The 27,436-nt window shown below is 36.1% G+C and overlaps 2 protein-coding genes and 1 pseudogene across 2 annotated transcripts in view; 2 read left to right on the top strand and 1 right to left on the bottom strand.

The window, feature by feature from the left end:
- The first annotated feature begins 1,148 nt into the window (after positions 1–1,148).
- On the top strand, positions 1,149–7,297 carry LOC102592308 (ACT domain-containing protein ACR9-like; annotated as a pseudogene).
- A 2,211-nt stretch (positions 7,298–9,508) lies between these two features.
- On the top strand, positions 9,509–15,312 carry LOC102591980 (uncharacterized). The gene is made up of 11 exons (XM_006363325.2): positions 9,509–9,753; positions 9,900–9,984; positions 11,732–11,925; positions 12,661–12,743; positions 13,420–13,465; positions 13,593–13,649; positions 13,746–13,800; positions 13,871–13,971; positions 14,051–14,114; positions 14,197–14,330; positions 14,909–15,312. The coding sequence occupies exons 1-11, from the start codon at positions 9,676–9,678 to the stop codon at positions 15,083–15,085; spliced, it is 1,074 nt and encodes a 357-aa protein (XP_006363387.1). The 5' UTR covers positions 9,509–9,675; the 3' UTR covers positions 15,086–15,312.
- A 1,962-nt stretch (positions 15,313–17,274) lies between these two features.
- The window catches only part of LOC102591640 (THO complex subunit 4A-like), a 19,690-nt gene continuing 9,528 nt past the window's right edge, over positions 17,275–27,436 (bottom strand). The window contains exons 4-6 of the mRNA XM_015303409.1: positions 26,180–26,248; positions 25,912–26,096; positions 17,275–18,010 (exon numbers count right to left, since the gene is read on the bottom strand). Of these exons, the coding sequence (XP_015158895.1) occupies positions 17,836–18,010; positions 25,912–26,096; positions 26,180–26,248 (429 nt within the window). The 3' untranslated portion in view covers positions 17,275–17,835. The remainder of the gene's footprint in view (positions 18,011–25,911; positions 26,097–26,179; positions 26,249–27,436) is intronic.

Below are 27,436 nucleotides of genomic sequence, written 5' to 3'. Positions count from 1 at the left end.
TCTCATTTTAAAGGTCAATTGTGCCCCATAGCAGGAAAAACCCCCAATATTGCCGATTATCGTGTGCTCTTGTCCATGGACTTTTTGGTGATCTAGATTTCCGACATAATTTTTGCCAAAATTTTTCTTGGACGTCCGTTAAGACCTTAGCTATGGATCCAGTTAGCCCTCACGGCCAAAACGTCCCATTTTAAAGGTCAAATGTGCCAAGAGCTGGAAAACTCCCAATTTTGCCGATTTTTGTGAGTTATAGTCTATGAACTTTTTGGTGATCTGGAACTCCGATATAATTTTTGCCAAAATTTTTCGTGGACGACCGTTAAGACTTTAGCTATGGAGGCAATTAGCCCTCATGGCCAAAACGTCCCATTTTAAAGGTCAAATGTGCCGCAGAGCAGGAAAACCCCTAATTTTGCTATTTTCGTGTTCTATAGTCTATGGATCTTTGGTGATCCAGATTTCCGACATAATTTTTGCCAAAATTTTTCTTGGACGTCCGTTATGACCTTAGCTATGGAGCGAGTTGTCCCTCACGGCTAAAACGTCCCATTTTAAAGGTCAAATGTGCCAAGAGCTGGAAAACTCCCAAGTATGCCGATTTTCGTGAGTTATAGTCTATGGACTTTTTGGTGATCTGGAACTCCGACATAATTTTTGCCAAAAATTTTCGTGGACGACCGTTAAGACCTTAGCTATGGAGGCAATTAGCCCTCATGGCCAAAACGTCCAATTTTGAAAATCAAATGTGCCCCAGAGCAAGTAAAATGGATAAATCTTTTTCCTTCTTTTATCACATTGTGACTCATTAACCTTCAAAAATGGATAAATATTCACAATATTTATTACAAGTCGCAACCTCTTCAAGGAGTTGACTGTGTATTAAGAAAATTAAGACAGATAAATACAAAATTAGCAAATGCAGTCCTCAAATTTTTTAGGATAATACATATAAAATATGATCTCACAACGGATTACCTCCCTTCTTCCAATATATCGAACTTCCCTTTTATATGTCGGAACAACAGAATACCTGCTTCGCTGAGAATTTTGCCAACCAACTAATCACGGAATGTTCTAGAATTGTTGCCAGGAAATTTTGAAATTAAAACGGCAGACGACTGCTTACTTTGTTTTGATTGAAATCCGGCATGGGACTACCGATGGATGATGTCGTAATGATCCAGAAAGGGAAAAGGTCCGATGAACCTTATGTTATTACAGTGAATTGTCCAGATAAAACTGGCCTCGGATGTGAAATTTGCCATATTATTCTCGATTTTGGACTCTACATTACCAAAGGAGGTATTCTTATATCTCATAATTTGCTATATTTAGCTACTCATTTTCTGCATATTCACTTTTTAGTTTTTTTTTTTTGTTTGGACTTTCATCTGATTAGGGTTTTGAATGTTGGATATGCAGTACAATTTGCTTACATGATTATTCAGACCCTAACAATATTTCAATTTTCATGTTAAGGGGAAGCTTCTCTACTATTTTATGGTTTGAGTGCAATATTTTAATGAACATACTAGACTAGTTCGGGATTAAGACAGTTGATTGATTGATTGATAATTGATTATACATTGTGCACATAATATGTGAAGCTAGGCTATGGAATTACCTTTTTTATCTTTCCTGTAATGTCACTGATTATTAAACTGTGTTTTTCAATTGTCAACCTTTTTTATTCTTTGTTGAAGTTATTGCAATTTGGTAACAGTTTGTTGTTTAGGTTCCTTGCTTATATGCATTTTCTCATCAGCTTTAACTAAGTGCTCAACGTTTTCTATGAATCAGATGTTTCAACAGATGGGATATGGTGCTATGTGGTATTATGAGTGGTTCCTCACTCTAGTTCATCTATTGTAAGGTGGGTGAATTTGAAAGAGCGCCTTCTGTCAGTGTGCCCATCATGCTCTGTTTTATTCTATTTGAATGAACCATCCCCATGTCCAGCATTTTCTCCTGTATACTTGCTGACGTTTTGTAGCCGCGACCGAAGAGGATTATTGCATGGTAAAAATAAATTTCTTGCAATGGTTCTACCTATTGACTAGTGTTTGTTCTCTTATGACGTTATTGTGCATGATTTCCATAGATGTTGCCCAAGTTCTCTGCGAGCTTGAGCTTACCATCCAAAGGGTAAAGGTGACAACAACTCCACATGATCGTGTCCTAGACATTCTCTTTATAACAGACCACTAGTAAGGATTTCTCTTCTGCATTTTGGTTAGACAATATTGAGTTGTAGAGTTGTAATGGATCTGTCGTTGTTCTTGTTGTCAAATCTTGAACAGGCCAATACAGAACTAGGCTTAAATGCAGGGTGTATGGGGACAGTGGTGTCTTAAGGAAAAAAAGAGATCTTGGAACCTGGTTTAAGTAAATAAATTTTCTACAAGTAAATTAATTAATGGCACCTTTTAAAGAGCAACTCAGTGTTTTGGACGGCAAAAGGCGATAAAAGGTGACAAGGGTCTGCCTCGCCACAAGGTTGCTCGCCTATTTGAAGTGTGGTGCCAATTAATACCAAAAAATTATAACATTTAATTGCAAATATAAAATAACCAAATCTTAATAGCAATAACATATTAGCAAATATTTCAATTCAAAAACTGAAAATAGATAGTACGTACTTAAAATCTAGAACTTGAATGAGAAAAAAACAAAACAAATGGCTCTGAAGTAAGAAGAAGAAGAAGAAAGACTTTGAAGAAGAAGAAGAAGGACTTTGGAGTCGCCGAAAAAGTCTGGCTGGTCGCCGGAGGTGTCTAGTCAAAAACCCTAAAATTACTTTTAACTTTTAAAATCCTAAATTGGTTGCCTTTTTTACAAAAATACAAAAGGTGATGCCTTTCTCTCCTCTCGCCTTCGTCGCCATGGCATCGCCTTTTGAAGATCGCTCGGCACAAAGCTTGATGTACCGTGAGTTTTTGGTACTATTGATATGTTTCTCTTAGGATTTGTGAATGTCTAGGGCATTTGTGTGTTAGTTTTATGTGTTTTTCCTGAAATTTCAGGGAATAAACTCAGGCGCTAAAAGATGAAAATGTAGCTGAGGCAACTGCTGAAAAAGAGTCACCTACGGACCGTAGGATGAGTAACACCCCGTAGATAAAGGTCGTGGGACGATCGGCATGGCAAGATTGAAGCTCGTGGAAAGCTAACTAAGTGTGGAACCACGGTGGGGACTGACAGACCGTTGAATGACTTACGGTCCGTCCTGCAACTCCGTAGAAGTGATCAGAGTAGTGGTTCCAGTACCTGAGTTGAAATAATCTAAGTATAGAGTGATGGAGGTTACTGACAGTCCGTCGTATCACTGACGGACCGTGCTGCTGGTTCATGAAAGTTGACTGAGAGAGGTGGATTTGTGAAGATTTCAAATCGGCTAAGTATGGAGCCACGGAAGAGACCTACGTACCGTAGGTCAGCCTCGTGGAATGGAGACGCGTCCTGCAATTTTATTTCCTTATTTTGTTTCCCTTTTATTTTAGGATTTGTTTTCTATAAATAGGGTATGTAAACCTCGTTTTTAGGGGTTAGACTTTATTACTTTTATTTTCTTGACTTGGGAGATTAACTAGCAACTTTAGCAATTCTTAATTTCCTATGTTCGTTTTGAAGATTTTGGTGTTGCAATTCAAGTTGAATTTCTGGGTTTATTATTCTTCGTACGTCAGTTCATAATTCTTTCATCTAAAACAATGAAGTGTGTTCATATTATTATGGGTAACTAAACTCCACGACTAGGGTTGTGGGAACTATGAGCGATTAACAAAGTATGAATAGTAAATAAGCAATTCCTAAATAGTGTTGTTGCATGCATTGATAATTCTTTCGTTTAGAAGTCTTTTTAACGAGTGCACGCGTTAGAACTCGCCTTGTTGCTACTTGCCAGACCAAGGAGGTAATCAACAAGAAAAAAATTGTCAACATAGATTTAGTGTGATACTATCTAATAGGCTAGTGTCGATTGGTGCGAAGTAATAACTAAGACAAAAATCGATGTGATGTCTAATATGAGGTAAAGGTAAGGGTTAGTAAGTTATACACACATAGCCGGACCAAGGTGCGGGGTGAAATTCTCTAGATGCCGGACCAAGGATTTAGAGATACCTAACTTATCACTTTGCATGTAGCATACTAGGACAGGATTGTTATTACTAGGATTACTGCGTTATGAGCTTGTGGGGAACGCATATACCCTAGTTGATTCTCTCATCTTGATAACAACTAAAATTGACTTTTGTTTACTGATTAATTACTGAATTCTTACAATTTGTTTCACAAAATCCCCCCTTTAATTACTTGTTTCTGGAAGTAATTTGACTAAACGAATATAATTGTTGGTTAAAGTTAAGTCTAGACCATTTTCCTCGTGGGATCGACCCCAACCTACAAGTTAGGTTCTTTACTTGATAACGATCGCTTATGCTTCTTTAGGGAAGTGTATTTTCAGCGTATCAAAGCTAAAAGACGATAAAGGGTCACCTCGCCTCTCGCCATTCGCGATGAGGCGATCGCCTTTCACAACACTGGAGCAACTACATTGTTTTTGTTAAGTTACTTGTGTCTTTCTGCCTCAATACATTGGGGCCTACATGATGCTTCTTCTTTTTAGACTCTCACTAATTTATATAGTTGATTTGAAAAAAAACTAATTATTCTTATATTTGCTCCAATGATGTTGCTTTATTTGTATCAAATTTTCAAGAATGTTAAGTATATCCTTGTTCAGAAGACTAATAACATCCATTTCTGATATGCAGAGAGTTTTTTCATCCATATTTATATTGGACTAACAAAAATAATCTGCAGATGATGTTTCCGTTTACCTTTTTCTGCTTAAATCTTATAATTGCATTCCTCCTGTTTTATTGCAAATAATTAGAGAGGTTAATGATGAAAAATGAAATATTCTTAATATATTAAGCAGTCAAAGTCTGTAATATAGTTCTGGTTTTTGTAAATTTAGATTTTTTAGCACAAAACTTCAGCTTTCGTTTACTGTATGAGTTAAAGATCTTATATTTACATATGGATGGTGTTGTCTCTTCATTAATGTTAAAATCTACCTTATTTCATGTTCAGTGAGCTCTTACACACAAAAGAGAGACAAAATGAAACATATAAGCAGTTGCATGTTGTTCTGGGCCAATCATGTAGTTGTGAGCTTCAGTTAGCTGGCCCGCAGTATGATAATCTTCAATGTATCTCTTCTCTTTATCCATCTGTTTCTTAGGAATTATTTAGGTGTGAACTATCAGATAATGTCTTTCGCACACAAGCTCTTAGCCCAGTTATGACACAGTTGAAGAAGGCTAGTGTGACAATAGATAATTCCCTGAGCCCAGGGAATACATTGGTTCAGATTGGTTGTGTTGATCACAAGGGTTTTCTTTATGACATTATGTGCACATTGAAAGACTGCAATATTCAGGTACTTACTTTTACATTTAACAACTTTGTACTTCCTATTGTTCCCCTACCATTTTTGTGACATTATTGCAAGTGTAACCTATTAGTGCCAGGTTACTTGAATTGGCCCTCCCGACTTCAATGAGTTTGAAGTCAATAATTGCATTATTCGCTATTACAGCAATAAAAATAACTTTATGTTTGATACTTACCAGTTTCAAAAATAAAACAAAAACTATATGCCTCAACCAAAGCAAGTTTGAGTCGATTAAATGAATACTCATTGTCCATGTTGCTCCATTTGAGCCCATCTCTGTACAATATTATAAAACAATAGTTTCTCTATCACTAGAAATTCTCTACATTTTCTCCTACCATATAATTTTTTTGACCAAACTAGAAGAATACTAGCAAACATTGGACCTTAAATAGTAGGATTGCCTATTGCTATATAGAAAATTAGGAATGCAAGTTCAGTGATTTTGTCAATTTTGTCTTTGGTCTCCGCTTTGATGAAATGGTAAACATTATGCTTATGCAGAAACATCCTTTGGTAGTCTTATTTTGTCACCTAATCTAGTGCTAGGTGCTAATCTTTTCCACCAAATATGTTCATCTTCTAGTCTTTATAACCTCATGTAAACTGACACTACCTCTCTAAAATGCTTGTCTAACTTCTCTTTATGGTGTATTCTAGATGTTGTCCACATTCCTTAAATTGAAAGTTCTAATAAATTTACAGAGGTTGAATGGTCCCACTTATACTTTCTCGGTACAACTTTATCCTTTTTTCTACTCATCTACAACATAGAGATGGAAAACAACGTTTTTCATGAAAAGCAAATACATCAAACTAAAGGTGGATTGTCAAATTGGACAGAACTCAGAAGGAATAATGTACTCTTGGTAGGTAATTATTTTTGTAAGTTTCTGTCTTCCGTAATGAAAACTAGATGCTTGCTTACCTATCAAAAGAAGGAAAAATGATTCATCCATGTTACTGTTTTAATGATACCTAATAAACTTTGTTCTATAACACTTGTCAAATATCTAAAAAGTTGGTTATTCATACATGAGATCTTTTGTTTCCAAATCCATTTCTTTCATTCCAGTTTATATTTCTACTTGTCATCGGGTTATGTCCGAAATAATGAATTAAAGAAGAATCCTAGTTAATCTGATAATTGACCTTTCTTATGTTTAGATTGCTTATGGTCGATTTTCATCAGTTAATAAAGGTTTGAGGGAATTAGACCGTTTTATTAGGCAGAAAGATGGAAAAAAGATTGTGGATCCAGATAAATGAGATGCTCTTTGTTCTCACTTGAAGGTGGAAATGCTTCATCCTCTACGTGTAATTATCACAAATCGTGGGCCAGATACTGAACTTTTGGTTGCTAATCCTGTGGAGCTAGATGGAAAGGGTAGACCCCGAGTTTTCTATAACGTTACTCTGGCATTGAAGACTCTTGGGATCTGCATCTTCTCGGTGAGTATCTAGGGGTGAAGGAACGTTTCGAGTGACGAATTGCTTTCAAATTTCAACTTTAATTAAAGGATAAAATTCTAAAGAAAATTGAATGGAGGCATTATCTCCTTAAGCAACTAACCTCCCCATATAGAACTGGTGCACATGCCTGTGTTTTTAATTTTATAGCTCCAAATGGTTCACTATATCACTTTATTCCTTTTCTCATGGTGGATCACCTTTAATATCTTTTTGCAGGCGGAAATTGGAAGGCATTGTACAAGTGATCGTGAGTGGGAGTTTTACAGATTCCTTTTAGACGAAGATTGTAGATTTGACATGTCATCTATGGTCGGTAGAAATCAGATTGTAGACAAAGTCAGAAGAACATTGATGGGTTGGTGAGCTCAATCATTGACTCTCTTCTGGTCTCCCTCTGACAGAAGTTTTCAGGAGTGATGAGCTCGTCCCTCATCTTTCTGGTGTCACTTACCTTTTTAGGTATTTTGTATATAAAATAATGTTGTCAAGCATGGATGATCCCTTTGTACAGTGCAGCTGTTAAACATTCAGTTGAGCTTGTATGTATAGTGATACTTACTGAATCTCCTTAAGGAAATTCAGTCTCTCCTGTTTTCTTTCATCTTCCTCATTTTGTATTGACATTTGTGAAATATAGTTATGCCTTGTTTCTTGGAAGTTGTGACCTTTACCTGTGAAGTGTGGGGCATCTATCATGGCTTCTCTCTCCCTCTCACTCTTTGAGCCCATATAGACTCCCCTTTTCAGCCCTTCTTTTGGTGGGTCGAATGTAGTCTTTTGGTGCAAAACATGCTATTAGCTTGTTAACCTCAGCAACATTATTTTACCTGTTAGTGCACCATACTAGTTTTCTCTTGTAGTGGAGTGAAAAAGTAGGGCTAATTAGCTTGGTATTGGAAAAAATATTTCTCCAGAAGTCAATTTTTGTTTTTCCTTGTGTATAATGATATCACAGTTGAGATATTTGTGAAAACTTTCTTCAGAATTTGATCTACCTAGTGGTTTTGTTCAATTGCCATTATACCTAGAGTATCATTTTAAATGAAATCATAAATAAATAAAATGCTATATGTGATACTTGACATTATTATTATTATTGGTTCACGTGAATATTAAACTTTAACTCCGAATTTATTTGTTCGGAATGGATTTCTAAGAATCCACATAAAGGATAATAAAGCAGAGTTGAACTTAGATTAGAGCTTGTTTGCATTGATATTGAAACCAAATATTGTATTGTATTATTCAAAAGAAAATTGAGTAATTACGATCTATCCAATAGATAGAAGAATAAGAAATAATATGTATTTTAAACCTAAAATTTAATGTTTAATGTTTAAATAAATGGCGCAAAATGTATATAGAACTTATTACAATATGGAAATATTGTTATGGTTACCAAAATAAAAACGTTACATTAATGTTGAGCAGCAGCCAGCAAGTGTGAGAGGAGACCGATGGAACTTTCTCGGTCCCCATTATCCAAAATGGATTCATTAAATTATAAATAAAAAAATGGAAAAAGGGTCAAATATACCCCTATACTATTGGAAATAGTTTAAATATACCCTTCGTTATACTTTCGGGCTAAATATATCCTCATGTTATACTTTTGGTACATATTTACCCTTATAACTAACCAAGTGACACATGGACAACTAGGATTTAAAGAACTCATCCAATTTAAACCATACCAAATTATAAGTTAACCCGCCCCATAAAATCAATTTTCCCCAACCCAATTAATTTACCCGACCCAATTTAAACCTCAAACATAAAAAATCTAAAGAAGGTGTTATATTTTGTCTATGATTTGAAGAAGAGTGTCCAGGTTTATGTTCAGATGAGTTTGGGTCTTCTAACCTGGGTTCTGCTAAGAGTTGCATCGAGAGAGCTACAACCAATTACACCTCTAGATATCATCGCAACTCCTTTTTGTTCTACAAGCTCCAAAGAATTTTAGGTAATTTCTCTTTTCGAAAGAAAATAACTTAGCAGGCTGTATCCATGATAGACTTAATTTTTAAAAGAAAAGAGAAAAAAAATTGCAATTACATTACAATAGCCAAGAGATGTCATGTTGAAATTAATCAAAGTTGGAAGTTGCTAAGAAATACGACCATGCATCTAGTATTTTGGAACAATTTATCTATTTTTTGCCAAACTGCAGATTGAATTAGAAGCTTTCTTGCCTTCTACAGTTTTGACTTGGACCCAATTTTAGGTTTTTTATGTTTGAAGTTTAAATCGGATTGGGCAAATTGATTCAGGTGGGCGGGTTAGTTTATAATTGGGTATGATTTAAATTTGATGAGTTCCTTAAATCCTAGTCGTCCATGTGTCACTTGGTTAGTTATAAGGGTAAATATGTACTCCATGTGTCACTTGATTAGTTATAAGGGTAAATATGTACCAAAAATATAACGGGAGGGGTATATTTAATCCGAAAGTATAACAAAGGATATATTTAAACTATTTCCAATATAGGGATTCCCTTTTTCGTAAAAAAAAAGGCCGCAGCAAACGTGTATTAATAAACCACAAGCCATCTGCCCCATTTCCTTCCCCATAAATGCCACTACACATGAAAAATTAAAATTATTGTTTCGCGTATTCCTTTCCTTTATTTTTACTTTGAATGAATGAATAAATGTCAAAATCAATCTCTGTAAATGTAAAATCTTGTCTGACCACAAACTTTATCATTAATTGGATTTAGGGCAATTTCGAAGAGATCAACAATGGCTACCGTTTCAATAGCTCGAAGCTCCGCTTACCTCACAGCTCTTACACAAGAGATTGAAAAGAAGCTTCAGCGTGTATGTATATGCTTTGATTTTGTGTTGTGCGTCTTCCCCTTTTTTTTCTTTTCTTTTCCTTTTTTGTTGAATTTTGATCTTCCCGTGTTTTCATTGACTAATTGAGTTGGTTGAATTCTATGCATCTGTTTCGAATTCTGGTTCAGGCATTGACTTCGCCCTCACAGAGGCGTAACTTGCTGCAAGAGCTTTTCGCTGATATAGCTTTGGAAGTAGATGATCGAGCAAAAGGTAAACTCAAAAGTTGTTACTCTCTCATTTTTTGCTGCCTTAGGTATGGTGTGGTGTGTGTGTGCGCTCTTTTTTGTTGTTAACCACGTTATTCGCTGATATATCTTTGGAAGTAGATGATCCAGCAAAAGGTAACTCAAAGTTATTACTCTTCTTTTAGTATTTTGCTGGCTTAGGTAGGGTGCTTTTGTTAAGCATATTATTCCCGTGATGTGGAAAACAAAGTCAACTTATTGATTGTTAAACATGAAAAAGGCATGTCAAACTTAGAAAGTTCTTACTACTTGCATTTTGTACGAATATTTATGGCTTGAAAAAACTGTGAGAGGGTAGCTAAAATGTCCTGCTCTGTTAGTTGTGAGCCACGACAAACAAACTAAAGTCTTGGTTGATCAAAAAGAGATCTGTTGAATTAATATGTATTTTCTATTGAAGCTCAATAACTAATCAAAAGCGGTGCTTTTGGAGAGGAGCAGAGGGGTCATCTGGGAGGTTTATTGGTAAATTGGGCAGGCTTGGTTGTAAATCCTCCGTGTGTTTTGAAAATTACTTGATAGTGACTTTCATTTTGTTGGTAAGTATGAAGCTAGCCTAATGTTGCTAAGATAAAATTGGTAAACACTCGGTGTGTGAAAATTAACTCGACTGTGACTTTACATTTTGTTTGGTAAGTATACAACTGGTCTGTTGACATTATTGTTACCAATTACACCTGTAGAGCACCTTCAATTCTAAAGCAACCTTTGGAATATAAGATTGGGATTCCTGTCCATTATAAATTCCTGTAAACATATGGTCTTTTATTCATCTCTTTGCTTCTCTTGTGAACTGAATGATTGATATGAAGATACATCTACATCTCATTGATGAGTTGAGATCGCGGGGAATCTTAGTAGCTCAATTGGTTGTCTTCTTGGACTTTCACTTGTTGTTGAGGTTCGATTCCCCACATTGTAATCCTCTCCCCATTTCCCTTTTCTCTATCCTCAATTTGAAAAGAATAAAAAGATGAAAGAGTTGAGATGGTGAATTTTTTTGAGGATTCTACTTCAGCAAGTCTTGAGAAAGCGCTGCATCAGTACTTGTCTAACCTTAATGCTATTGTGAGAGTCATTTAATGTAACCATATCAGTCACAAAGATGCTATGCTGTTAATATGTTTATACAAAATGTGTGTAATGTGGTAGTTGCATTCGCAAGATATCTTTAATTGAGAACTGTCATTCATCAAGTGAATTTGGTGCTCTGATTGGAAATTGTTCTAGACTAGAGCCCTTTTGTGTAGGGAATGTTGTGCTCTGTATGTTGTAGAATGTAGCAATACTCCATTTCGTCTATATTATATTATTATAGAGATGGTATTTCTGAGCGACATTTTTTCCATAGGTTTTCAAATGATATAAGTGCTCCTTGCATTCCTTATCAAAAAAAAATGTTCCTTGCATATTATGAGAACTTATATCAGGCAATGCTGGGAAATAGCTAATTGGGTGACAAATGAAAATACAATAGTGTTAAAATTTGTATATCCCAGCTTAAGTATGGAATGAAATATTAGACTGCAAGCTAATATTTTTATCTGTTTGAACTAATATTTTCAATCTGAAGAATTTCATTAATCTGTTATTCAAGCTAAATGTGTCCAGAAAGCACAAGATATCATATGCTAGAGGAAAATTTTAATGTGAAGCATTTTTGGTGATCTATCAGGGTGGAGAACTTATATTATGATTTAACATCTTAACAGAGATAATACTCGGCACCATGGATGCTATTATGGTTGCAGAGGAACGGGCTGAAGGACCGACATGCTACTACTATGTGCTTGCTGATCATTTTGTCCATGTACCTCAGAATGGAAAACCGATCCTTGATTTAATCGTCCAACTGTGGAGCCAATCTTTTGCCGCAAATATTTTTTCACTCCTTTTCCATAAGTGGGTTAGTAGATTTTTTACGTCCTTCAATGATCTTAGTTTCCCTTTTAAGTTTTGTACTCTGTATGTAGTGGTAGAATGAGAACTCCCAGATCAAGGAGTGAAAGATGGTTTTCAGACCCACAAGTTAATGATGATATTATAGCTCTGGTGTTGATATTTTCTTGAACTTTTTCAATTGACTTCATTTTATTTTATTTTTTGATAACGAACTTTTTCAATTGACTTCATCGTACATGTTTTTCTTCTTTTTCCTTTTTCCAACTTATGAGGAGCCTTTTTATCTTTCTTTCTTGGCCTAGCATCATGTGTTTCTCGCAATATTGTGGGCTGTGCTTGAATTTGGTCATTATATTTGTATATGCTGTGAGCAAATGGGCCAAAAGTGGGTTTACTCTCCGGATTGACATTCCAAGTGATTTCACTCATTTTGCTTAAAGACTTGGAGGGGTATATTTATGTGTCTCTTAGAAACTCTTACAGCTTCAAGTGTTTAGGCATATCCAAGAGTGAAGATCGTATTCTCATGGTGTGATCTGTAAATATTATCAAAATGCTCGTACAAAGTCGCCTCTTCCTTTCCACTCCCAACTCTGAAAAAAAAAAAAGAGGAAGGAAAAGGACCTCACAAGTAAGAAAAGCGGGAAAGGGGGTAGGAGGAGAGGTGTGTGTGTGTTTTGTTCACGCAACGATACTGAAATTACTATTTTTTTTTAAAAAAATCTTTTCTACTTTGCAGTTGTTTGAGGTTCAACTTGAAAATTCTGAAGTCCTCCTCCGATACTCATCAGCTCTTGTTCAAGGAGCTACAAATGTATTCTGGTATGAGTTCCACTCTTATTTTAAGATTTTATTGATTGCTAATGTCACTTTTCATTTGCGGCTTCTATGGAGTCTGAAGTATGTAAAGCTACCAGTATGTGAGTTTTCCATTCTAGTGCTGAACTTGCTAATAGTTCAACTGCACAAATCTTTATAATTTAGATATATCAAGGTTAGAATTTGATGAGAGTTCACTGTATAGGGTGTATCCTTTAGGCAACAATCTGGATTGCTTGTTGATTTATACACTCCTCAGCGCTTGTTTCCCTTTTGCAACCTTCCTAAGTTTTCTTGCTGATACTGGAACATTGGTTGTTGCTCTTGCTTTCATTTTCTCGTGCATGAACGAAATGTATCATCATGTTGGATCAGTTTACTAGCCTACAAATCAGTATCAGCAAAGCTCTTCACCTTCTTGCATTCGTCATATCCATGTTAATATATATTGCTACTCAGAGATTTACCCGGTTGATGCTCATAGAATAGACTGCTTAATATTGCTATCCAACTGTACTGTAGTGTCTGACAGGTTTATGATTTAAAGATATTCCTGCTCTTCTGGATTTCAACATTTTCTCTGTGCTTCAGAATAACTTCTCTGAATATGCATGGGGATGGAGTACGGGGGTAACCATTAAAATGTGTTAAGTGATTGGTTGACATATCCTTTTTGCAGGATTGACATCCAAACAAACACAAGGCGTTTCCAGAGTCTTTTTAAGGTCAAATACCTGTAACTTGATTTCTATTTTCTTCAAGTATTTGGAGTAAAACTGGTGTTTTTGTTTGTTTGTTTTTGATCAATCAAAGCAAATGGTGATAATTAAGTTATTTGGATGCGTGTAACAGTATCTGCTCGAGGAAGTTGCCCTTGTTCCTGACCGATTAAAGAAGATCCCTTTGCAGGTCTGATGTTTGCCCCCTCAGCTTTTCCTATGTGCCAAAGCAAGTCTTGTTTTAGTGGGCATGTCCTAACATCATTTGCGGTCTTCATCTTGTCAGGCCCAAAGAGATCTATTTCTCTTCCTCTCAAGGTTCATATTTTTCTATAACCTAGGTAAGTTGATCTTAGCAGTAACCTCGCATAGAAGGTTGAGTACGCATGCTTATGTTTAATCTTTCTGCAGGTGACAAACTAGGAAGTTTCTTAAGGCAATTCCCTGATTTCCCGAATGCTTTCTTGATTGGTGGTGCAGCAGATATATTTGTCACTGAACTAGCTGATCAGGTAAGAGAAGTATCTTCAACATCCCAAGCCATTTCCTTACTCTTCCTGTATTTGTTCTCATTTATACTTATGTTGTCAGCTTCAAAAACTAAAAGTGGAGCCAGTGTTGTTGCATTATCTCTCCCAATTGAAGGTCCTTCAAGGTAAAGCAAGTTTTGTAGCTAATTTGTAATAAATATGGGTTTTGTAAAGAATGGAGTTACATTTACAATGACCTCTCTGCAGGATTAGAGTTGAGAATGACTACTAGTACACGATTGAAAACTTGCTTGTATAGCTTCACGTCACCAGGTGCTCCCATGTACCCAACAAGAGCTGTCCGCCATGCAGCATGGGATGCATTAGATTTGCTATATCCTGTGAGTTATCTCTCCATTATCTGAATAAAGCTCATGATTTGATATCATTACTTCGTCTTATTCCGGACAATTTTATGGATTGATGTAAGATGTATTTACTTTTCATCTGTGTGTGAAATATTTAACGGTGTAGCAAAGTATCCTGATGCACAATGCACCTAGGAAGTAGATAAAGAATTACAGAAACAATAGTTCAGATTCCTTTGGGGTATCTTTAAATAAAAGATATTCTGGTCTTTATCAGATTTTTTCTTTGAGAGTCAGAAATACAGCTTGAACCTTAAGCTGCATATATTTTTGGACTAGCTTGTAACATCTTGTGCATAGCTGTTGAGAAGAAAAGTCCGGGATAGAAGAAACCTAATCTGTAGGTGGAACTGGTGATATTTTTGTAAGTGGGTGGTATACAAAGATAACTTCTTAGAATGGAATCCTTTGTTAGTTTCTGTATTTCCTTTTCAACATGGAAGCTTATGATTGCCATTAGAGAATATCGCAAGCTTAGGAGTTTTATCGCCTTCCTCTTCGTCTTAAGAGTTCCACTTTTTCCTCTAACGTGATTTAATGTCTTGCTTCAGGTCGGACGATACCCTCGGCATATTATAAGTCTCTTTTTCCGTTTGTTGTATCCTTGGTATTGGCCTTCTTCATTTTGGAACTTTATAAAGTCATGCATTCTGGTCGTGTTCTATTCTCTTTTGAGGTTAATATTTTCTAGTTGGGATAAAGTGAGGAGTAGACCAAAGGAGCAATGATGTCGCCCAATGGTGTTCGACATTTAAGCTTTGTGCGGAGTAATGTTGTATGTTTTTAAAGTCAAGAAGTTTGGTTCTTGATGTATCAAAGGTTTTTTGCCTGCATGTAATTAAGATATTGGGAATTATTGTTTTCGGAAGCATGGTGGTGTAGAACGATATACATGTAGAATTGTTCTCATTTCTATTGTAGCGGATATACTAGTTGTGTGCTTTTACTTTTCTTAGTTCAGGTTGTAGGTGAAAAAATGCCAGGATCCTCTTCAGTATTCATTCTGATTTTAGCTTATGTTTGGAACTCACTTTTTTTTCTTTTTTCTTTTTTTTTTTGGGGGGGGAGGGGGGTGTTGAGGGGTGCAATTGAAGAGAACTTTTTATTAATCACCAAGTAGACTTGGAAAACAAGGCTCAACTATCCAGTGGGCAATTCTGAGAGACTGAAAATCTACCCCTCCATTTGTCTGGTTTTAACTTGGCACGACATTTTAAAAAGTAAATTTTGTGGTTGAGAACTTTTTAGAATTGAAGAGTCCTTAAAAAAGGAAAGAGCATTTATTTTGAAACGTGCTAAAAAGAAACTATTATTCTACAACAAAGAAATCACAAAACCTCAAAAGAGAGAAGTCAACTTTAAAGCAAATAGCAGTGTTGAGCCTTATGTTTGAAGATGGTAGCTCTGTTGTGATGCAGCCGTTGGTTTCTCTCAATCCAGAGGCTATAGACAGTTGTGGCTAATAGGTCTTCTGCTTGTAGCATTTGCAATTCTTTCTCCCAAAGTCGGATACTTGTATTGCACTTGAACCATTGCATAGCTTTTTGCACAACCCATTTGAGAAACAACATTCGAATAGGAGGCTTTTAGTTAGTGTACATTTTTTATACAAGATGCATATGTATGTACATCATCACTGGCATGCCCCATCTTAGTAGTTCTTTCCAGCAGTGCCATCTAGAGGATAATCACTGCTTTTTGGCTAGATCATGTAAACCTCTTTAATATGAAACTTCCCATGCTTGATCAACTGAGTACCATCGTCCCAATATTCTCATATTGAAAATTTTCCTTATCATCCAAAGATGCTTCCATTGTGAGTAGGTGTGCACCTAAGTTATCTATTTTCTCTTCACTGAGAGCCCATAGGAGTTTGTTGATAGCAGATTGGTTCTGGATCTTCAAATTGATTATGTTCAATCACTCAGTTCCTTCAAGCAAACAAATCTTACCTCTTTTGCAGTTTTTTATTTTTGACATTGAAAAGAAAATATTCGCAAAGCACAAATTTAGTTCCTACAGACTTATGCGGATAGAGGCATATTCCTAAACAACTGTTGTTAGACAAAGCAAAAGTTCTGAATTTGTCTTGCAAAATTAGATCATAGTTAATGATACTTTGGCCTACATATTTTCATTAAATTGAAAACGGAGGCAAAATTAAGAAGTCACCTATTGGGGGGACAATAATTAAAGACCATCTGGAAATAGAAAGAATCCATTCAAAAACTTGCATCCCATACCAGTAAAGCTCTGGACACAGTTGCTACTCCATAAATTTGATAACCTTCTCAGGGATGAGAGAGTAAAATAATTTTTTTTAATCCAAATCTTCACAAGGTTAAAATCATCACATTCTATCCGAAGGGCTTTATTAGGAGAGATGCATACTTTCTTTCTATTATAATTTTTTTACATGATTTTGAAATTGCATGAACTCTCCTTGGAGAGAATTACGACTGAATCAATATCGCAAGTAAAAACTCGAGAATTTACACAAAAATAAAGAAACAGGTTCTTAGTTTATATAGCTTCTGGACCAATCGCTTATTAGGATTCCATATTCGTACCTATTAATCATTTTTTCTATTCAGTGCCAAGGATTTAATCACTGAACTTGAATTAGAAATAGCTTAATATGCAAGCCATATGAAGCTCTAGACTTGAAGAAAATTCAAGCCACTTCGGGAAGCGGCATTTAAGACTCAATAGCACATAATCAACAAACAAACACAGCAAACCCAAGCAATTCTACAGTACAAGGCACAAGCTTTGTAAAGCTGTAAAAATGCAGTGTGTCACTTCAGTCAAACGTCATGTTCACAGAATGAGGATGAAGCCTCTTTCTCTGCGAGAATCAGCACAATGAGCAATCTGTGATCCCCGCAACACCAGCATTCAGCTTACTCCTCCCATATATTTGAAATAAGATATAATTCATTCAGATGATTCAACTTAGTCACCCAATAATGATCCCATTACCTGTTTCCTAAGTCAACTTTTTAAAGCTTATTACAAACATTGGATAAAACTAGATAGAAGCTTAGAGTAAAGCTAATTGCACAAAGACTGCAATTGTGAAACCAGGGGGAAAAGAATAGAGTGACAAAACCTGCCTCACTATTGACACCCGCATTATTGACTTCAGGACACAGACCACCACCTTCAGCTGGCGTCTGCCACCATCGGCAAAGCCTTGTCGTGGTAGGGGCTAAGGATTAGCATTTCCACTATAATCATACATCTCTTACATAAATTAAAGAGTGAGTAGATTACATCACTCCATCTAAGTCACAAATCCAAAGCGAGGGAAAAATTAAATAAGCATAATACCCCTACAGGAACGGCTGAAATTTTCCTACAAGTACTTTCTTTCTTGCAACTTGAAAAGGAAAGGCTTGCACAGAGAGTCTGTGGTGTTGTGTGGTGTGGCTCCACTAAGCACTGGATGTAGAGGCAAACATTACTACCAGACCCATCAGTTCGTCTGCATTGCTTCTGTATGATATTTCATCAAATCAGCATCTAGATCTTCTGCAGATACCTTTTCTCCACGACCTCCTCTTCCCCATCCTCTGTTGCCTCCTCGAAATCCACGACCACGTCCTCTGGCACCCCGTGACCTCCCAAAACCACCACCTCTTACTTGACCACTGTTTTAACACAAATGAAATATGATTAGAACACATTGAATGGAAACTAATCCCACATCCATAATCCAGTTATATCATATAACTACGTTAAACAATATCAAAAGAGAGGACAAACGTCAATTGACGCTGAATCACTTGCAATGAGTTGACCAATCATCCAATTAGCCGAGTGAGTGCTAATAGTTGTCAGCATATTATCCATTTAATCAAGTACTAAGGGCGCCAAACCAGCAAAGTTATGTACCTCAAACTGAAGCCATCACATTAACCACTCAGCAAAGTAAGCATCCAACACTGAAGTTATGTACCTCACTTCATGGAAAATCTTGTCACAAGTGGTACAATTTCGATTCTTCACTAACTTCCATTTTGCATGATAACTTTGTTAGTGCAACAACATTCAAGGGGCCAAACAGTGGAATAAATTGTTAGTGTGCTAATAACAAAAAAAAACTTCCAATTCAATGCCTCTTGAACACTTCCAATACTCCATAGACTAAAGACAGTTAAAGCTAATAAAGGGAAGTTAATGAAATAAAAAGAATTAAGTCTTAGTATTAAATTTTTTTTAATAGTTCTTGATATTTATGATAGAAACCTCAACAAGAATGAAAATGATTCTCCAGTTGTTCAGTTTAAAGAAGATGACAAACACTAATCTACTTCATGCCTTCAAACTACGTATTTGCTTATAAGCAAATCTTCTTGAATTCATTTTCTATATATCCTTAATCCTTGGTTTGAAATCCTCAGAAGAGAAGGGAAAGAAGAGGAAGAGAGCAGGCTTGGTATGCAACATAGAAGAGGAAAGACATAATGAGACAATATTTTCTTGACCTATAAATTGTCTCCTCAAAACAACTGTACTCCCCTTGCCCTTGTCCAAACAAAGGAAATGTGTACTCACTAACTCCACATTTTACTCAATTTTCTCCTTTTCTGCAGCCAAACAAAGCTTACGTTCCATGAGACATTTGCACGATAGTTGTTTCATTTATAGTACTTTTGTATGATCTATCCACGCGATTAACTCCAATACAAGTCTCCAAAACCAATCACACATTTATCATTTTTGGCTACTTCATTAACTTATCTCACTTCGACAGTTCGACTGTGGAGCTTGGACCAAACTAGCTAATATCTCCACTTTGTACATATATGTATGAATTTCTTACGAGTTACGACTACTGAACTACAGTTACCAGTCTTGTGAAACCACTTTAGAACTTGCTTAGCACCCAGAAACTACAAACAAAAAATGTGCTCCATGACTATGTTGCTCGGACTCTCCAAAAATCTTGTCGCACCCATGTTGGATCCTCCACAAATGAACTACTTTTGGAGGATCCGACCCAAACCCGATGATATTTTTGAAGAGTAAGAGCAACATAGCTCCACGATCAAATATATTTATTTCTTCTTTGTGTGACCTTTCTAAGGAGTGGGTGAAGAGGCCAGTGTGTCAGTAAAAGAAATTTGCAAATGGTTGGCAACAGAATAAAGCACATAAAAATAATTAGCACTTAGCTAGATGTTCAAGTAAAACCCTAGACGACGTTGTCATGGCGGCAGGCACCACCGGTGGGACTTTCCCACCGGAGGAATTCCCACCCTTACATGGTCATGATACCATAAAACCACAAAAGATTGGCAATGGAAACCAAAATATTATGCAGTATGCTCAAATACTCCAACCAAAACCAATGAACCCACCACTACCTAAAGTCACTCCCAAACCAGTGGTCATGCTACAGGGAGAACCTAATATTACATGGAAGGCATCGGAAGTACGATCGCTAGTCATTCAGGAAAATTTGCAATATGCTATTATTGGCAAATTTTCCTATGGCAAACCCGTTATTATGGAACTAAGGAAAACAATACCAGGACAATGTGGAATCAAAAGCGAATGCACGATAGGAGTATTGGATTCCAGGCATATTTTGATCAGACTCAATAACTTGGAGGACTACGTGCAAGTTTTATCTACAGCAACATACTACGTGAAGGCTAGGAATAATTATTGGCAGATGAGAACTCTTAAATGGGATCCATGGTTTGAGCCGGATGTAGAAACAACAATAGGAGTTGCATGGATCTCTTTCCCTGATCCTCCCCCAAACTTCTTTGCAAATGAGGCAATTTTTTTCAATTGCAGCAGCAGTGGGCAAACCATTAACAGTAGATATGGCAACAAGAAATCAAACGAGACCCAATTGTGCTAGAGTCAAAATTGAAGTAGATCTGACAGCCAAGCTACCATAACGGGTTAGAATAACGGAGGAGGATGATATCACAGGAGACACTAAGTACAAGTGGGTGAAGGTGCAATACGACTATATGCCCAAATATTGCAAGGAATGTCATCTTCAAGGTCACGATGAGCATAGTTGTTGGTCAATACACCCAGAACTATATGAAAAAAGAAATGAAGATTATGAAGGAAATAAGGGGGAGGAAGAAGTAAACACAAAACAAATCCCAGTAGGCAAGAACCGAATCGAATTTTGTCAAGTGGAAGGGTAGTTGGTCAAAGGCAATACAAACAGGAATGGATAGTGATGAGAAGAAACAAATACAAAAGGGATAAGTATGGACATATCAAAGGGGAGAATGATGTTCAGGACAAAAATCCCTTTGGGACTCTGGAAAGATTGGAGGAAGAAGAACAACAAGAAGATGAGGAAGAGAAAAAACAAGAACATGAGGAAGGTGTAACCAAGATAAGCACGAAAGAATGGGCAAACAAAAACTTTGGAGATCTCAACACAAAGCAGAAAGATAGTGAACCAAAAGAAACAACAGAAAAGGTCAATGAAAAGCGAACGTTCAACGACAAGGTAATGGAGAAGGGATCGGAGGAGACATCAGGACATAAACAAAGCGAGGAAAAAGTAATACAATAAGAAGAGGAGCAAAGTGAAATGGAAACAAAACGGGCTTTAATTGTATATGAAGATAACAATGAGGAAGTCCTTCCTTTGGCGATGCAAAGGGATGAAAATGAAGATCGATTGGACACAAATGAAGCTAATGGAGATAAGAATGATCTCGTACAAAACATTGCAGCAGCTATTATAGAAGGGGATTTGTCACCAAAATAGGCTGGAAAGCTAAAAGATGTCCATGCTAAATCAAAAAGGCAAGGCAGTGGAGAACTAAATGCAGCTCAGGCATCATCAAGGTCAAAGAGAATGATCATAAAAAATACCAAGTATCAATGAGAGCTCTAATATGGAATATAAGGTCGGTAAACACCCAAAAGGCGTTTACTAGATTGGTAAATATGCATAAAAGATACCAATTCTATTTTGTGGGATTAATGGAACCTTTTGAAGATAGACAAGAACTAGAGGAGTACAGAAAGAAGCTGGATATGAAGCATGCAGTAGTTAATATAAATGGGAAAATTTGGGCTTTTATTGATGAACTAATGGAATACACAATAGAAAGGGATGAGGAGCAGGTTTTGACTATCAAAGTGCAAAATCAAGGGCTGGACATCGAAGTGTCAATATCTTTGGTATATGCTAAATGTACACAAAGTGAAAGACTACAACTATGGGATTCCTTGGCTAGTCGGAGGAGACTTCAATGTGATTAGAAATGAAGAAGAGAAATTAGGAGGGCGTCCAGTAACTAATGGAGAAGTTGTGGACTTCAATCATTGCATTAATGTATGCAATTTAGAGGATCAAGGCTTCAAGGGCATCAAATACACTTGGTGGAATGGGAGAACAGATGAAGACTGTATTTTCAAACGATTGGATAGAGTTCTATGCAACGAGAAAATGCAGAACACTTTCCCGGGCAAGAAATTGAACATTTGGTGCGGAGTGGTTCTGATCATACTCCATTGTTAATTACTCAAAAAACCAGTAGCGAGAAAGTGAAGAGACCATTTAAATTCCTAAACTTCTGGATAAAGGAGAAATCATTCATGGAATTGGTCAATCAGCAGTGGAAAGCAGATTTTGAAGGAGACCCTTTTATTTTATTCCATCATAAATTAAAAAGGGTTAAGAAGGCGTTATCTCAGTGGAGCAAAGAGACCTTTGGTAACATCTTTCAAGAGATAATCACTCTTGAAGAAGTTATTAAAGTGAACGAAACACAGTTTGAACTGGATCCTTCAGGCACTAACAGAGAAAAATTGCATAAATCTCAAGCGGAGCTAAGGAAGCAATTACAAAGGGAGGAAGAGTTTTGGAAACAAAAAGCTGGAATGGAATGGTTCAAAGAGGGAGAGAGGAATACCAAATTATTTCATACCATTCTTAAGGGAAAGAGGAAAAGGCTGAGGGTAAATAAAATCCAAAAAGAGAAAGGAGAGTGGTTAACCCAACAAGAAGATATTGCGGAAGCAGCAATAGATTTTTACAAAAAACAGTTCACGAAGCAAGAAGACAGTGAAGATTTTGAGCTACTGAAGGAATTACCAGTAGTGATAAATGATGAGATGAATGAAGAGTTGCAAAGCATGCCAACAATGGAGGAGGTCAAAAGGGCAGTAATGGGCTTAAACAAAGACAGTGCAGGAGGACCAGATGGTATGAGTGGAGCTTTTTTCCAACATACTTGGGATACCACAAAAGAGGATATTTGTAATATGGTCAAGGCATTCTTCAGTGGTGCGGAGTTACCACGGTTCATTACTCACACGAATCTAGTTCTCATTCCAAAAAAAGTAACGGTGAAGATTTTCTCAGACCTGAAACCTATTTCCTCAGAACAAGCTGGTTTTGTACAAGGGAGAAGCATAGCGGAGAATGTGTTATTGGTTCAAGAAATTATAACAGAAATAAGGAATAGAGGGAAGTCTCCAAATCTAGTGATTAAACTAGACATGATGAAAGCATACGACAGAGTGGAATGGCTATTTATGACCAAGGTATTGAGAAGACTTGGTTTTGGTGAAAAGCTTATTGATATGGTGTTCAGATTGATCAGTTCCAACTGGTACTCAATCCTCTTAAATGGTCAGCCTAAAGGATTTTTTAAATCCTCAAGAGGACTGAAGCAAGGGGATCCTCTATCGCCTACTCTCTTTATATTGGCAGCCGAGGTCATGTCAAGATCTCTAAATTCTCTAATGAAGAAGAAAGAATTCAAGAGGTTTGGAATGCCAAGAGGAAGCCAGCAAGTGAATCACTTAGCCTTTGCGGATGATATGATTATCCTATGCAAAGCAGAAGTACGAACAATGCAGATGATTACTGAAACATTAAGGAAATATGAAGATATTTCTGGCCAGAAGGTGAATAAAGAGAAAAGTGCTATTTATTTGCACCACAGTGTTTCAGGAGGGGATGCCATAGTAGCAGAGGTAGCAATAGGAATTCTAAGGAAAGAATTTCCTTTCACATACTTAGGATGTCCAATTTTTTATAAAAGAAAGAAGAAGGCTTATTATGAGTCAATGATGCAAAGGATTGGAGCCAAGATGCAGTCTTGGAAAGGAAAATTGCTATCTTATGGAGGGAGAGCCATTCTAATCAAGCATGTGCTTCAGAGTACACCGATTCATTGCTTATCGGTTATGAATCCTCCACACAATGTGCTAAATCAAGTCCAAAAAATGATGTCGCAATTTTTTTGGAGCAACTGCATTGGAGGAAGAGGAAGACACTGGACAAAGTGGAGTAACCTATGCCTACCAGAGAAGGAAGGGGGATTAGGATTTCGATTAATGCATGACCTATCAATGGCCCTATTTTGTAAACTATGGTGGAACTTTCGGACCAAACCTTCTATATGGAGTGAATACATGAGAAATAAGTATTGCAAGAACACTCATGCTAATGTAATTATGTGGAAAGTTGGGGGAGGTGGATCACAAGTATGGAAAAAAATGCTTCAAGCAAGGGACCTCATTGAGCATCAAATCCTATTGCGAATGAAGAAAGGATCAGTCTCTGTATGGCATGATAATTGGACAGGATTGGGAGATCTGTATACCATCACGGGAGAAGATTTTGAATGGGATGATAGTTATACAAAAGTTGAAGAGCTGACTAATCAGGGAGAGTGGAATGTAGAGATGTTGAAGGATATTCTCCCTCTAGAGTTAGCAGAATACATTATACAACATATCCACCCTCCTACGGGCAAAGAGGAGAAAGACACACCCTGCTGGATGTTGGATTCAGGGGGATCTTTTACTGTTAAGACATCATGGCAGTATATAAGGCATAAAGAGGAACCCAACAAAATTTATAAGTGGATTTGGACAAAAGGGGTTCCTTTTAAAGTGGCCTTCATGATGTGGAGACTTTGGAAATTCAAAATTCCTGTTGATGATAGACTAAGAAGATGGGGACTGGAAGGCCCTTCTAAATGTTGGTGCTGTGAAAGACCTGATCAGGAAACACTAACTCATGTGTTTCTTCGATCCTTTACTGCTAACAGGACCTGGTCCTATTTTTGCTCTTTTGCAGGTCTAAGCATATCAGGACTCCAATTAAGAGAAGTTATAATGGTATGGTGGGGAGCAAATACAAAAAAAGCACTAAGACCTCTTTATAGGGCTCTACCTAGCTTTGTGATCTGGGAGCTCTGGAGAAGGAGAAATAGGATGAAACACGAGGGGAGGAAAACATCAGTGTCACGAATCATATAATATCACTAGGAACATGTACATGTTGTTGCAGTTGAGACATCCAAGGAGGAAAGGACCTAGTGATTGGCCAGGTATGTTAAGTGAGTTGGAAAAATACAGGCCTAGGATGAAGGTAACAAAGGTATTGTGGGAATACCCACCAGAAGGTTGGCTAAAGTACAACACCGATGGAGCTTCACGAGGAAACCCAGGCCTAAGTTCCTATGCATTTTGCCTAAGAAATGATAGAGGAGACATCAAGTATGCAAAGGGAGGAAGTATGGAGAACACTACTGCTATCTTAGAAGCATGTAAACATTGCAAACAGTCACAGTATAATCAAATCATCATTCAGACTGACTCAATGCTTATGTGCAAGGTACTTAAAGAACAGTGGTTAGTCCCATGGATAATAGCAGATATGGTGGAGGAAATTAAAGCATGCATGAAAGATAAACAACATATTTTCCAACACACTCTCAGAGAAGGAAATAAGTTAGCAGACTACTTAGCCAATAGAGCTATCGATAAAGGAAATTGCAGATTTTCAGATTTCAATAACATGGAAGTAACAGGAAGGAAGATTATCAACAGTGACAAATTAAAATGCCCCTATTTGAGGATAGTACCGGTAAGGAGATAAAGGGATGGGGAAAGCTACAACATAAAAAATGCACAAGCATCATATTTACACAAGCCTCGAGGGCAGACAAAAACAGTGAAGTGCTATTTAGACTATTCTATTCCAGCCAGCAAAAAGGACTCAGATCAAGAGTTAGTGTTGAACTTTAAACCTGGATGAAGCTTGTTACACTCGATGTATGTGGCTGATTGGATCTCCATACACTCCATACCATGACCACAATGACCCAAATAAGGAAGAAGCTTCGGCAATGGTTACTCCAAGGTGGAAGCATTTCTTCAGGAAAAAGAGGAGACAAGAAGACGAAGATAAAGGGATTTGATTTAGGAAACCATCCCTTGACACTTACTTTAACACCAGTATAAGAATGGATTGGGCCTCTGTCTAGATGGATTAGGATTCTAGCTTATTAATAGTTTGTTTTTTAGTATTTGGGCTGTTCTTTTGGGATTGGGTTTTAGCCCAAGGAGGTGTAAGGTGGTGTTTGTCCTTTGATGGACCGAGATTATTAATAAAATTCTCTAATAATTTTTTTTAAAAAAAAAAAAAAACAATCTTATAAAAAAAACTTATTTTCATTTATGTCATCAAATAGCAGAATAGAAAATCTCAAACAAAATTTTGATCCAATTTAACATCTTGGTTAGTAACAAAGCATATCTTCTAGGAGCTCCATTAGTATCTCCAAAACCAAAAGCACCATTGGAAAAAGGGGCAGTAGGAGTGACAATGTTAGTTCCAACAATTTCAATCTTCATTGGCTTCCCATCAAGCTGAACATTGTTGAACCTTTTAACACCAGCTAGTGTATCTTGTCTACGTGAGAAAACCACCTCTGTCGTTCCCTGAAGAAGCAGTTCCAGTGTTCCACTAATTTCAGCCAAACATTATTTTCCTTTAAAGTGCATAGTCTAGGTCAACAAAATACCTTTGATCTCCCGCTCCTATCATAATGAACAGCATAACGTTTTAGGTCACCAATTTCTGAAAAGAGCTCCTGCAATTCAATAATAAACATAATATTGGTGACCAATCAATAAACCTCCAGAAAGAGATTGCACACACTACTTACAAAATAACAGTACATCTTTTTCCATACACCAATGCAAGTACATACTGCAAACTCCTATGGAAACAAGCTTCCTTATAAGTAGAAGAGCTGGTGAGTCTGCTTTTGATTCAGTGTCTTTCTTAACATAGTTAGAGCCTGTTTGGATGGGCTTTTAAGCTAGTCAAACTGTCTTAAAAGCCAGTTTTTGACTTATTAGAGTGTTTGGCAATTATCAAAGTGACTTATTTTAAGTCAGAAATGACTTATTTTAAGCTAAAAGCTAGGTGAGGGGAGCTTCTTTTTTTTAACTTAAAAGCCCTTTTATGTTGACCAAGTATATTACCTTTTTGCCCTTAATTCTTTTATACAATTCCCAAATTGCCCATATTGAATTAACATTATTATTATTATTATTATTATTATTATTATTATTATTATTATTATTATTATTATTATTATTATTATTATTATTATTATTATTATTATTATTATTATTATTATTATTATTATTATTATTATTATTATTATTATTATTATTATTATTATTATTGTTATTATTGTTATTGTTGTTGTTGTTGTTGTTGTTGTTGTTGTTATTGTTGTTGTTGTTGTTGTTGTTGTTATTGTTATTGTTATTGTTATTATTGTTCTTGATGTTGTTATTGTTATTATTGTTATTGTTGTTATTATTATTATTATTATTGTTGTTGTTGTTATTGTTATTATTGTTATTATTATTCTTATTATTATTATTATATTATTATTATTATTATTGTTATTATTGTTATTGTTGTTATTATTATTATTGTTATTATTATTATTGTTCTTATTATTATTATTGTTATTATTGTTCTTGATGTTGTTATTGTTATTATTGTTATTATTATTATTGTTGTTGTTGTTATTGTGTTGTTCGTTGTTGTTGTTGTTTGTTGTTGTTGTTAATTGTTATTGTTATTGTTATTGTTATTGTTATTGTTATTATTGTTCTTGATGTTGTTATTGTTATTGTTATTATTGTTATTATTGTTATTATTATTATTGTTCTTATTAATTATTCTTATTATTATTCTTATTATATTATTATTATTATTATTATTGTTATTATTGTTATTATTATTATTATTTTTTATT

This window comes from Solanum tuberosum, unplaced genomic scaffold, assembly GCF_000226075.1.
Source record: "Solanum tuberosum cultivar DM 1-3 516 R44 unplaced genomic scaffold, SolTub_3.0 scf00433, whole genome shotgun sequence".
In the NCBI taxonomy this organism is placed as follows: Eukaryota; Viridiplantae; Streptophyta; class Magnoliopsida; order Solanales; family Solanaceae; genus Solanum; species Solanum tuberosum.
The sequence above is the reverse complement of the archived record's forward strand: the minus strand, read 5'-3'. Positions and strand labels throughout refer to the sequence as shown.

Coding starts and splice junctions, on each gene's coding strand:
- LOC102591980 (XM_006363325.2), top strand. CDS start 9,676: ATGGCTACCGTTTCAATAGCTCGAAGCTCCGCTTACCTCACAGCTCTT. Junction 9,985..11,731: donor AGTAGATGATCGAGCAAAAG/GTAAACTCAAAA, acceptor ACATCTTAACAG/AGATAATACTCGGCACCATG. Junction 14,331..14,908: donor CATTAGATTTGCTATATCCT/GTGAGTTATCTC, acceptor GTCTTGCTTCAG/GTCGGACGATACCCTCGGCA.